Here is a 14139-nt window from a genome sequence, read left to right on the forward strand (position 1 = left end):
AGATGTCTGATAGAATTAGTGCAACAAATCAAATGAAAAATAACAGCCTTTGTGATCTGCTGTTGGTTATCTTTCAATTCTGTTGCTGTTTCCTGAGAAAAGAGGCGAGTACCCCTAAATGCTCTGTACTGCCCCCTCCTGTCTGTCATGGTACAGTCGTCCTTCCTTTATGGCGGTTCATTTGTTCCAGACCCCCCACTATAAGTGAATTTTTGCAAAGTATGATTCAATATTGGGGCGGCACGGCGGTCGAGTGGTTAGCGCGCAGACCTCACAGCTAGGAGACCAGGGTTCAATTCCACCCTTGGCCATCTCTGTGTGGAGTTTGCATGTTCCCTGTGCATGCGTGGGTTTTCTCTGGGTTCTCCGGTTTCCTCCCACATTCCAAAAACATGCTAGGTTAATTGGCGACTCCAAATTGTCCATAGGTATGAATGTGAGTGTGAATGGTTGTTTGTCTATATGTGCCCTGTGATTGGCTGGCCACCAGTCCAGGGTGTACCCCGCCTCTCGCCCATAGACAGCCGGGATAGGCTCCAGCATCCCCTCCGACCCTTGTGAGGAAAAAGCGGTGGAAAATGAATGAATGAATGATTCAATATTAATAAAATCATTTTTTTTGTAGTTATGGCATAGAAAAACTGTTTATGATCTTCTACGTTTTTAACATTATTGGAGCCCTGTAGACATAAAATAACACCCCTATAGTCACCTTCACATTTGTATTACTCAATATAGTACATGGGGACTGTAGGGAATCATACAGACGTACCATTTTTGGACAAAAAGGAACAAAATATTGGAACAGCCTACCATCAACAATAAGACTTCTCAGACTTACACAATCTTCAAAGCAATCTCAAAAACGGCATCAGGTTACAATGGAATACATCACATAAATCAAGTTCCACACTTCCCATCTGTTATTGTTACATATGTTCACTTCCTGTATTCCAGATACCTTACACAGATGTGTAAGGTAATGTAACCATATAGTGATATAATGGTGATTTTTACAACCATAATAAATAATGATCATAGATGTAACCATCAAAATAGTGATATATAATAACAAAATAAACACAACATGACTGATTCAAGACTCTTTTCCTTGGATTTTGCAAATATCAACTGCTTGTATTGTTTCTTGAATTGTCTCATCCTTGCCCATTGTTGGAGTTCCTTACCCAATTTATTATTATCAAACTATGATAATGGTAATGGTTTAATTTCATTTGAACATGCATCAGATTACAATTGAGTGCATCCCATAATCATTTCCCAGTTCCACATGTCCAAAAGGAGTAGGAAGAAGCAAAGCTTATTAAATCCTACCCCTCCATCTGGTACTTTTACAACTGTTACATTTGTTCACTTCCTGCCTTTCTAATAAAGGTAAAGTTATTAATTTAATTATATTTAAATTATTTTTTATTAAATTAATTACCATATTACCAAATACCATAGTAAGTGTCAATATAGTGATATATATAGCACATCATGACTGGTTCAAGACTCTTCATCCTTGTATTTAGCAAACATCAACTGCTTGTGTTGTTTCTTGAATTGGCTCATCGTTGTGCATTGTTTGAGGTCCTTACTCAATCCATTCCATAGTTTGATTCCACATACTGAAATCCTATGGCTTTTTAACGTTGTCCTAGCATATAAGTGTTTCAAATGTAGTTCTTCACTGAGATCATATTTCTTTTGTAGAGAAGTATTGGATGACATTTTTAGGTAATTGGTTATTTTTAGCCTTATGCATTATTTTAGCTGTTTAAAGATTAACTATATCAGCAAGTTTAAGTATTTGTGATTTTAGAAATAAGGCTTGTGTTCTCTGTAGGCGGCATTAAATCAAATCAAATCAAATCAACTTTATTCGTATAGCACTTTTCCTGCAAAGACATGCAACACAAAGTGCTTTACAGAATTAAAACAATTAGCACAATTAAAAGGAAAAAACAAATAAAAAAAAGAAAGCCCCTCCTTCCCACCCTGCATACTAGACACACACACACACAATCACACAATCACACACAATAGGGAGACATGGCATGGCACTGGGCCGTCCACACTGGGAGGAGCCGCAGGCCGTGCCATCGGGGGACCAGCACCGGGGACCCCGGACTCCGACAAACGGGCGGACCCCCACATTAAAGGGAGGAACCCCCAGCCGGCCGGGTCGAAGGGACCCAAGGATGGCACCCCCTCAGCAGACCCGACACAGCCCCCAGTGTGGAGGACCCCCCCAGGAAACACTGGAGTTAAAAGCTGAAGACTAAGAGCATAAAATAGGACTAAAAAGTTTAACAATATTAGTTAAAAGCCTGATTAAAAAGGTGTGTCTTCAATCTTTTTTAAAAAATATCAACAGTCTCCGCAGTCCTGAGGCTCTCCGGCAGGCTGTTCCACAGGTGGGGGCCATAGTAGCTAAATGCTGCCTCACCGTGGGTTTTTGGTCTGGGTTTTGGTATTGTTAAAAGGCCAGTGCCAGAGAACAGCAGGGTCCGCTGGGGTTGATATGGTAAAAGCAGATCAGATAAATAAGAAGGTGGAAGGCCGTTAAGACATTTAAAAACCAGTAAGAGAATCTTAAAATCGATCCTGAAGCGGACGGGGGGAACAATGTAGCGACTTTAAAGCTAGTGTAATGTGCTCCCGCCCTCTGGTCCTCATCAGCACACATGCGGCTGAGTTCTGTAATAATTGGAGATTTAAAATACTTTTTTTGGGAAGACCAGAGAGCAGGGCATTACAGTAATCTAAACGACAGGATATAAAAGCATGCATTAGCACCTCCGTACTGGCCTGGGAGAGAAACGGGCGGACTCTGGCTATGTTCTTAAGGTGATAAAACCTATTTTTGTTATATTTTTGATATGTGGGATAAAATTTAGCTCAGAGTCAAAAATCACGACCAAATTTTTACCTGATTCGGCTGGTTTAAGATCCTATAGTTTTGGTAAAAGTTTCTCTCTGTGGCCTTCAGGACCTATAACTAAAACCTCAGTTTTGTCCTGGTTGAGCTGTAGGAAATTCTATGCCATCCATGACTTGTCTACAATGCAGTTAAAAAGGGCATCAAGTCATCAAGGCCCTGAGTCATCAGGAGACACAGCGATGTATGTATAGCTGCGTATCATCAGCATAGCTATGGAAGCCGATGCCGTGCTTCCTGATGACGTCCCCAAGGGGGATGTAAAGATTAAAAAGAAGTGGACCTAAAATTGAGCCTTGGGGAACCCCACATTCAATTTCATGGGTTCCTGAGAAACATGTATCCATACTTACATAAAAGCATCGGTCTGTGAGATAAGAACAAAACCAGTTAAGAACAGTACCAGAGAGGCCGACCAGGTGTCTGAGTCTATTTAATAAAATGTGATGGTCCACTGCGTCAAAAGCAGAGCTTAGATCCAGTAGAACCAACACTGTGAGCTTTTTGTTATCTAAATTCCACCTGATGTCGTTTAAAATCTTTAAAAGTGCTGTCTCGGTACTGTGGTTCCTCCTAAAGCCAGACTGATGTTTCTCTAAAATGCTATTTCTGTTTAAAAAGTCATTAAGTTGGTAAAAAAAAACAGTTTTTCTAAAATTTTACTTAAAAACGGCAAGTTGGATACAGGTCGGTAATTATTAAGATCGTTGGGGTCCAGATTGCTCTTCTTCAGAAGGGGTTTCACCACTGCCGTTTTAAAGGCGGTGGGAAAGACACCCGTCTGAAGAGAGCAATTCAAGATGTTTAAAAACTGCTCCTCAAAGATTCCATAAAGTGATTTTAAGAGTGATGTGGGAATTGGATCTAAAAGGCAGGTTGTTGGGCTTACTTGGGCGAAAACTCGACCAAGTGTCCTTGCATCAACCGGGGAAAAACTCAGGCAAGGACAACAGTCCAGGTGTGGTAACAGACAAGGCTTTCTGGGGTGACAGGCAGGATCTGATGTCCTTGATTTTAGTTCTGAAGTGGTCTGCAAAGTTTTCACAAAGATCATCAGTTGGTGTCTTAAAAACTTTATTAAAATTAGTGCCTGTTAAAATATTAAAGGTGGAGAAGAGGAACCGGGGATTGTTTTTGTGGTTGGAAATGAGTTGTGAGAAATGGGAAATTTGTGCCTTTTTGACTGCGTTATTGTAGGTTTTGAGTTGTTGACGTAAAATCTCGTAATGAACAGTCAATTTACTTTTTCTCCATCTTCTCTCAGTACTCCTGCATTTTCTTTTCAGTTTATTGATTTCATCATTTTTTCTCCACTGGGGTGTAGGTTTTCTTTTTATTGTTTTCGTTACAGGTGGAGCAACTGAGTCCAGAGTTGACTTCAGTTCACTGTTAAAATTAGCAACGATAAAATCACTTATCACATACTACAGTATTAATTGGCCCTGTACCCTAGAAAGCACCCATGAATGATACGGGAAAAGGCTGAAATGATACGGTGTCAAAGCCCAGGGCAGTGATACTGATAAAATATAGAGTTTAACCATGTCCAGTATCAGACCCCGTAGCTGTCCACTCAGAGCGCGCTGCTCTGGTATCGTGCCCGTGAAACAACCAATCAGAGAACAGCACACGAGTGCTTAGTGCCGAGTGTTTCTCCAGTCACCAAAAAACCCAAACTTGATTAATGGAACTTTAATTGTCAGAAATTGATGAGACAAGACTGTTGATAAAATATTATAAATATTTATAATAAATATTTATAATATATATAATATATAATATATATAATAAATATTTATAATATGAAATATTTTTGCAATTGTTTAGATATATTACATGTAATAAACTGAACATTTTCTGGAAACAAAATGGTCTTTTGATTAAATAGTACGTGATAATAAGCTCATGATTAAATAGTATGTGATAATAAGATCATCACATGGTTTGTCTGGTGTCAGGCCCAGTATCATGCCCCCGCGTTATCAGCCCTCGATCTTCGGTTAACCTTCGGTTAACCTATAAAAGGTGCAGGTAAAATTTCAGCGGGAGTGCTCTGTAAAATCTCAATAAAATTTGCAGCCACTTCAGAAGTTAGATAGCGCCTCCTCACTGCTCTCACCGGGGCCTCCTCCTGGTTAAAAGTGGTGATGTTAAAAAATACACAGTAGTGGTCGGACATAGCCAGGTCAACAACAGAGAACACACCGATGGACAGGCCATGAGTTATGACCAGGTCCAGGGTGTGTCCTCTGTTGTGAGTTGTCTGTGTGACGTGCTGCTTAAAATCAAGACAATTGAAAAGGTTTAAAAACTGAGGTATCATCAACATGTAGATTAAAATCACCAGTTAATAAAATCCTGTTATAAGAAGTGTGAATGATTGATAAAAGTTCAGAGAATTCGCTGATAAAAGAACTGGAGCGATGGGGTGGTCTGTATACAGTAATACACAGAATCGGGGGACGGCTGCTAAAAGTAAAGGCATGGTGCTCAAATGACTTGTAACTGTTAAAAGACACTCCATTTGAGATCAGTGAGTCATTTATGATGGATGCCGTCCCACCTCCTCTTCTACCCTCTCTAGTAGAATAGAAAAAATTAAAGTTTGGTGGGCAGCCCTCGGTGAGAACAACAGATGCGTCAGTGCCCAGCCATGTCTCAGTCAAAAGAAGACTTATTATCTAAAATCACATCATTCATTAAAAAAGTTCTATTTAAAAGACAGCGAACACTAAAAAGTGCCACATTGATGGTGACAGGTGGCTTGTTGATCATGGAGGTGGGGTATGGGTGTCCATTGAGTGGTCGAAGGTTATGAGGGTTCACAGAGTGAGTATGGCGGTGTCTGATGTGTTGATGCAGTGTAATGATTACCGGAATGGAAGAGGTGTTGGTGTAAATTTGAGGTCCAAGTCCGATATTGGTGGTCAGAGGTGGAACTGAGTGGATAGGAGCATGGACCTGGGGGACATCAATCAGTGTGGGACAGAACAACAGGTGTGGGTTTGGGGATGATACCATGCTGAACGCCATATGTCAGGTTGGCTGAGAGCATGCGGGCACCTGCCCCGTTCAGATGGAGCCCGTCAGGCCCAAAGAGGTGTCGTCTCTCCCAGAAAACATCAAAGTTGTTGATGAAGCCGACGTGGTGGGAGTTGCAGGCAGAGAAGAGCCAGGTGTTGAGGCTGAATCTGCCTATCCCTCTGCCACAGGTGGGGGTGGGGCCAGAAATAAAAACAGTCATTTGGGACTGTGAGATGGAATTAAAAAGGTGTCTAAAATCCTGTTTTAAAAGTTGGGACTGTTGCCTGGCGATGTCGTTCGTACCTGCGTGGAAAATAATCCTTTTCGCCTGCGGATGGGAGTTCAGGATGTCCTGGTATTTTCCCGGTTACGTCGGTAACGGTGGCTCCGGGGAACGACCACGTTAACGCCTCCCTCATACGGACGTGCCTCACAATGGAGTCCCCGGTGACCAGGGTTGTGGGAGCGGCCGCTCAGTCTTCAGGGGAGCAAGCCAGCTCAGCCACCCCACCACCCAAACCAGGGCCCCGTGTGTGATCCCTCGCCAGGTGGGAAGAGCGGGACGAGTGGCGGCGCACCGCGTCCCTCACGAGCTGCTTGCGCTGAATTGAGAATTCAGTAATCTCTCATTTATCGCAGGTAATTGATGCCAGACCCGACCAGGATAAGTGAATTTTAATTAATTAATTAATTCATTCAACTGAATATTTTTTAGGTAGAGCACAGAAAGCATAAAGCAAAGAAAACCTGTGCAATTTGTACTATTACTAGAGCCCTCTATACATGAAATAACACCCCTATATCACATTTATGCTCACATTACCCAATATAGTGGACATGACAAAAATAATTAATTTAAGGTATCAATAAGACTTGTGCTCATGTGTGTTTCAATAAATGAATTCAGGATGTCTGGACAGGAAGTGGCGTTGTGGGGATTCAGAGTTGACTTTTAGCTGGAGTACGGCCACAACAGTAGCCATTGTTATGATGATGGCTATGTTATTATGGTGCCTGTTGTGAGGTAAATAATGATAAAATAATAAAAGCCTGCCATTATTATTAGTGACACCCAGTGGCCAGTGTAGACTATAGTTCATTAACGTCTCATATTGCCTTAAACTGTATTTGTATCTTAGTTCATTTAGAACATTTTTATTTTTTGAAAATGATAAATTAAGGCCAAGAATGTAAAAAAAGGCCTCAATGTTACAAGATGTGGCATTAAAGAGAGAGAGAAATTTCGCATATTGGGAATGAATACCATTATTACTACACTGGGAACCCAGTTAAACCTTTATCTTTACATACACATTCACTGATATACATTTCGGCTAGTAATTTCAAACATTATGTAACACATTTATGTAACGCTGGAGCAGTTCACAGTCAATATTTATCTAATAACATGACAAAAGCATCAAAACTCACCAGCGTATGCTCCTTTCAGGCTGTAAACCACTTGTAGCGCTTGCATCTGGAACTGCCAAACAAACCTTCTTATGGGCTGAGACAAGCTAGCCAATTTCAGGTTTGGCCAGAGTCTCTTTACGGTTTTCCTTACGGTCTCACTTTTCTGGAAATGGCTGTTGTGAAAATGGATTTTAAAAAATGTCACACGCCAAGTCAGGTTCTTCTCCTCGCTCAGCTGTAGTGTAGCTGTTATTGGGATCTCATAAGATTAAAATGTGATATTTCTCATTAGGAGAAAAGCTGTCCTGCTACTCTGAACAATAATGCACGTAATATGGTGTACATAAGGCATATTACCAGGATCTGAACCGAGTGTTATGTGCTTTGCACATACTATAAACCTTGCAATCCAAGCATTAGTCGTTAGCTCAGCTGGGGGAGACATGAGATATTTTTTTTCATTGGCTTTAAACAGCTACTGTGGTGTTCAGGTCCCGGTAATTCCTGTAGTAATTCCACATTTGATCAAACTTACTTAAGATTTGTCAGATCAAAACATGATGGCTGCGTAAGACTTCAAAACAATACTCTATTAGTGTTTATTACTTCCTGATTCACCAATCTTTATAATATATATTCATATGTGTCTTTACATAACTAAACATGAACCTAAATGATTAGTAGTAGCACCTAACACTGCTGTCATTAGCGGTATTTTAACATTTAGCATTTTTAGTTTTTGCCTCAATTTTTGGAAAGATGTTCAACAGTTAAAAGCATGGTGCAGGTCATGCATGAAAAGTTGCATAACATTTTAAAACCTGCATTGTTTGTTACTCAGTATATAAGAATAGAATATAAACTATGTCCAAGTCTGTTTCTTAAAAGTAATGTTAAAATATCGTCTCATCTTGTGAAGCCAATATCGCATATCATCTTGTGAGCTGAGTGCATCGAGACACCCGTACTGAAAATGCTGACGTTATTGAGGCGAATCTGAAATAATAAAAAATAAAGCAACAGCCCCATTGCTAATATGGCCAGCACTAAAGGTTCTGAAGGCCTTAAACATATTAGATTTGTTTATTTGTAGAAGACAATGCAATTTCATAAAACTCATGCTAATGCATGAGTTAAAAAAACAGAATTAGCCAATTGGGCTATTTTTCATCTGTAGTCCACTGGCCGTGATGTTAAAAAGGCAGCAAAATTCAGTACAATAAGACAAAACATTAAAACAAACACAAAATATGTGTGGACATCAGAAAAAATATTAAAAAGATCACATAGAAAAATAAAAGTGCAACAATAAAACAAGTCATAAAAGAAATATAATACAAAAAAAACACATCAGGTGCAGGGTCATCAGAACCTTTGTTGGTCTTGCTAAAAAAACATTCCAACTCCTGCAACCACGTTGTAACCCTACTCATTACTTTTGATTACTACTAATTTTGGCTGTGACGATGCCACCATGACAGAGGGCAAATAGTAAATAGTAATGGGCCTAAGATTGATCTGTGAGGAATCCCTGTTGACAGCTGTAGTGGCTCTGATCTACAGTTGTCAATACAAACAATCAGATGACGATTACCTAAATATTATGCAATCCATTTCACAGCAGCATTGGAGAAATTAACATGTGAGAGCTCTGTAATGAGAACCTTTTGATTTGTGGTATCAAAGGCTTTCCTGAGATCCAGAAATACCGCCACTACTTTACCACTCTGGTCCAGAACAGAGTTTACTTTTTCAAAAACTTGAATTGCATGATATCTAAATGGTAAAGAATTTGATGAGATTACATTGACAGATGACATCTGATTGGACAAAAAAAATGTAATATACACATAAAGACAGCTGTGAAATGATGAATCTACTAAATATTTTAAGTGTAAGTTATAATTGCAGGTCAGTGCTTCTGATAGTGTTTTGGCTAGCAGAGAAAGCTATGCTGGCTTTGGCGGCACACCACTGTTAAACCAAAGAAGAAGAACGATATGATGATGGCAAGCCGCCATTAAACATAAGAAGAAGAATAAGAAGAGTCGTAGAAGAAGACGGATAGATAGGTGGACGGTGAGCGGGTCCTCCGCGGTGAACAGCACAGTGGTGACGTCACGTGCGGGGTTTCCTAGTGGAGTGAATCTACGGCGTCATGGCGGAGACCGGTGGCTGTCCGAACATCCTGGAATGAAATGCCCGCTTTCCTATATCTCGCTTGAGCAGCCAACACGGGTTTTCATCATACAACTCGTCGTAAAGGTTTTTTTCTTTAACATTTTTAAGTTGGGAGAACGTCGACACAAAGCTTGACTCCATTGGGTCATTTGAGGCTGATCTCCCGAACTGGGAGATAGCTGGCTAGCTAACGCAAGATAGCATTAGCTAGCCGTAGCCGTCCTCACACATTGTTGTTGTTTTTTTAAAGGCAGAAAGTCTGGATTAACACAGATTAAGAGCAACATTTAATCGGAGGAACCAAGGTAACGCCATGCAACAATAAAGTGTGCTATTGTGTATCCAAATATAAGATTACATGTTGGTGTGCTAAAAGCCGCGAGAAGTGAGCGTCGGATGAAAACAAGATGGAGATGAAGTTGGCTCATTTGTATATGTGCGCTTTCTAAACAGTCATTTGGAACGTTGTGTCGGATGTGTTTATTTGCATAGCCCCACGCTTGCTGTTTGAATGTTAGATGCTGTGGGACCGCGAAGAAATAGCACGAGTCTCGCGGAAGCGCAAAGTTTGGTCATTCTATTAGCTTCCGTGCTAGCCGCGTGCTCAATTGCGTTAGCCGACGACTTTCCTTGACAACCAGCTAATTGTTGTGCTAGCATCCCACTGCATCCGAATGTTTACCCCAACATGCAGGTTTTCACACGCGCTCGGGAAACTCTCGAAACACTCCATGCAACATATTTCAACTATGTTGCATATCTTTATCGCATTCTCAGCAGTGTTGTATATTTCGGTGTAACGCTATCGATAGCAGCGTTTGTCCAGCTAACGAGCGCTTTATGATTTCGTACACAGTATATGTAGTTCATGTATTCACACTTCAAGTGGTGCTGTGTTCGCCTTACGAATGAGGAGAGTTGCTTGGTTTGATTAGCAGCGTCTGCATGCACAACTTCCCCCGCCAACAGCCAACGCTGGCTATTAGCAGGCTAGCTAAAAGGAAAACTCTTCCATCACCGGATGTTTTAACAGATGCCAAAACCGATAGAAGCCCGCTTACAGCTGCGGCTGTGTTGACTGGAAGTTTATGTCGTAGTGGAGTGAAATACAAGTGTTCATTCTTACGTGGGGGGCTGTTGACGCTGTTGTGGTGCAGGCCCGATAGGCCCCAGTCGGCAGGGCCGAATGGCTTACACTGCCTGTGGCTAACATCCATACATCCATCTGTCACTTCTACTTTCATTCATGCTAACCGAGCGTGATTCACATTTTATTTTATATTGATACTTATTGTTATTTTATTCATTTACTTAATGGATTATTTTTAGAAATGCATTTATGTGGGGAAAAAACCCAAAGCATATGTCAATATATTCCCAAAAGACTCAAGTTTGGATGAAGCGTCTTAATCACAATCAAAAGGCAAAAACTGCTGCTAACAAGGTGTGTGTTAAAATGTGTACTTCACCTGTGTTGAGCACCTATTGTGCAAGTTTCAGCTTGAACACTTTTATTTTTTATTTTTACCAGGGGTGTCCAAGTGGCAGCTTTGGGACCATTTGTAGCATGCCACTTATGTTTAATTGCACACATAAGCAGACATCATTGTCAAGGAGATGCACCAATTTGCTTTGTCGACTCCAACACAAAGCAAAGCTGTGGATAGCATGTACTGACATTCTTTGTATTGCTTTAAGCATCTTTGTTATATAAATTGACAGAAGCCCTCTTTGGACACCGCTGATTTTGTTGAAAAAGATGGTAGTCAAATAACACGCATAAAAGCAGTGTGTTTGATTGTGTATATGTTGATTTTGCATTGCAGTTTGAGGACGTTGCAATATATACACATTGAGGCGTTTGGGGGCACGTCTCCCTTTTAGACGTCAGGATGGCAGGACGTAGCGAGGATGAAAGTGTCAGCAACAGCAGTGGGGAATCAAGGTATGCCATATTTTACTTACTGGACAATGTCAGATCAGTGTTTTACAGTATTGGTACATGTAATTAGTTGCTTTTTTGTATAGCACCAGACTACAACAGAATAGGTAATAACGCTGTTCACATGGAACAGGTCACATGTCTACACCTTGTTCTTTAATTAAACAAACTAAATAGTCTTATCTTATTAATATGACAGCTCTTCCACCTTTCTGTACACATACATCAAATGGTACATCATTATTTTGACTTTGTGGATTATTTTGCTTTCTATTCTGAACATTTGTGAAATGAAACTTTCACATTTACAACACCAGCTATTGTTGCACAACATTAACATGCTTTTTTTCTTTCCCAAATACAACAGCAATTCTGATGATGAATCTGGTTCTGGATCCAGATCCGCATCTAGATCTGGTTCAGGGTCCAGTTCCAGCTCCTCCAGCAGCAGCAGCCAGTCAGGAAGCAGTGACTCGGGAAGTGGCTCAGACTCTGGCAGCCAGTCTGATTCTGAGACGGAAAAATCGAAGGATAAGATTGAACCTCCAAATAAGTCAAACATTGATGGCGCTGATGTAAGCATTGATATTTCTTTTGACATTTTATATGGTGTGTTTGATAGTTGTGGCATCGTTTTCATAAAGTTACACTTGGGGCTGCATAAAATACATGGGGGGGGTCACAATCTTGATCACACTAATGTATTGCAATTTGTAAATGAGGATGTATTTTCCCCTTTGTTTTAACGAGCTGCATTGCAAAAATATGCTGTTGTTTTATGTTGTTGGCTGTGGCGAGTTGGCTACCATGTCCTGTCCCAGGAAGCCTGGGCCCCCATGAAAAAAAATCACAATGGGCCCAAATTGCTTCATGTTAAATTCATATATCAAGAGTGCTGGTGCACCTTAAAGGAAAATTGCACTTTTGGGGGATTTATGCCTATCATCCACACACATCTTTCTTTTTTCTGTGCATTCTAAAGATATTAAAAGGGACAGCTCATTAATGAACGTACAGGGACACACCTATTCCGCCTATTAAAACACCTTCTTCAACCTAACAATGTTAAGAACAATGGCACTGTATCGTGGCAGGTCACATTATGTCAATGGAACATTTTTGGTGGTTTGTGGAGATGATTTTCAGAAGGCTTTATAGGTGGAATAAGTGCATCCCATTTTGTGCATTCTTAGCCGTCTCTGTTTATATCTTTAGAATGAATGCACAGAAAAAAGAAAGTATGTCTTTTTGTCTCAGAAAAAGTGCTATATTCTTTTAAAAAGGCAGTCCTGTAATGGTTTGGCTTGTGACACTTTATTGGAGGGCTGTTAATGCTACACAGGTCTGTTCGGTGATTTGAAACACATATTTCTGTTTGACTTTCTGCTTCACTGACTCAATGCAGTTTTGGAAGTCCAATCCAAGTATTCTCGCAGTACAACGGTCTGCAATGCTCAGGAAACAACAGCAACAACAGCAGCGACAAAGTTCCTCCAATAGCGGATCTGATGAGGTAACAGTCGCTACTGTTTGCCATGCTCTCTAACGGTTCACGACTGTTGATTGTTATTCATTTATTCCAGGACTCGTCAAGCAGTGACGAATCTGACTCGTCAAGTGGATCCAAAAGGAGAAGAAATTCTGGCTCTTCCGACTCTGGATCAGGCAGTGGATCTGGATCAGACTCGTCTGCAGAGAACAACAGTGATGAAACGGCGTCAGACTATGAGCCCTGTCACACAATCAAAAGTCGAAAGCCACCCACCAAGTAAGTGGATTTTTGTCACCTCTGACGGGCAACCCTGGGCTCACACTAGATCAGTAGCGCCAGTGCTCCTGATTCGATCCGTCTCCGGTACGCACTGCTTCGAGTGTCCGCTCTGTCTGCGGAAAGTGCGCTTGTGAGAGCAGATGTTCATGCGACAACTAGCCTTGTATACAGGAAGTTCTTAACAATAGTCATATTTGCCTGCACAGCCGAGATGTCCTAGATTTTTTTTTGGGTGCTGTGAAATAATGTATATTACAGATTGCACGACTTGCAATTATTGCTTCATCACATGAGAATTCACGCATATGACTGTAATTGTCCACGCTGATTGTCGGTGATGAATAAAGAGACCCAGTGAGCTCAAACGTCCAGTTTGTATAGTCAGGAGACAGACCGAACTGACACACTTTTCACTTCATACCATGAGTAAGTACAAAACGTATCCGTTTTCAATGTTGTTATTATTATTATTATTAAATTGACCAGAGTGCTGTCAATATGTGCCCTGTGATTGGCTGGCGACCAGTCCAGGGTGTACCCCGCCTCTCGCCCAAAGACAGCTGGGATAGGCTCCAGCACCCCTGCGACCCTCGTGAGGAATGAATGAATGAATGAATGACCAGAGTGCTCTGGTGTCTGTGACGTGCGGCACCCGGGCGAAAGAAAAAGTTAGAACCTGAATGGACTTTTTCCGTCTGGCCGTACGGCTAATGCGGATGGAGCAGCACCGCACAGAGCTGGTGTAAGCCTACTACAGGCATTTCAATATTTCGAAACGATTTTGGTGGCCGCAACAGATCCAGTGTGAAGCCTAGTTTACACTCGCACGCATTTTGTCCTGACAGTCACACATAATTTTGTGCG

General features: G+C 41.1%; 1 protein-coding gene across 6 annotated transcripts in view; it reads left to right on the plus strand.

The window, feature by feature from the left end:
• Nucleotides 1-9414: 9414 nt before the first annotated feature.
• chd1 (chromodomain helicase DNA binding protein 1) overlaps nt 9415-14139 on the plus strand; it is a 33203-nt gene continuing 28478 nt past the window's right edge. For 2 of the 6 annotated variants that reach the window (XM_058057255.1, XM_058057256.1), the window contains exons 1-5: nt 9416-9867; nt 11389-11507; nt 11872-12079; nt 12910-13017; nt 13088-13272. In XM_058057255.1, the coding sequence (XP_057913238.1) occupies nt 11455-11507; nt 11872-12079; nt 12910-13017; nt 13088-13272 (554 nt within the window). In that variant the 5' untranslated portion in view covers nt 9416-9867; nt 11389-11454. Of the gene's footprint in view, nt 9868-9951; nt 11007-11388; nt 11508-11871; nt 12080-12909; nt 13018-13087; nt 13273-14139 lie in introns of those variants that run through there. The other 4 variants (XM_058057252.1, XM_058057257.1, XM_058057253.1 and 1 more) reach the window with 4 other exon arrangements.

Source organism: Doryrhamphus excisus, chromosome 19, assembly GCF_030265055.1.
Source record: "Doryrhamphus excisus isolate RoL2022-K1 chromosome 19, RoL_Dexc_1.0, whole genome shotgun sequence".
NCBI classification, from domain to species: Eukaryota; Metazoa; Chordata; class Actinopteri; order Syngnathiformes; family Syngnathidae; genus Doryrhamphus; species Doryrhamphus excisus.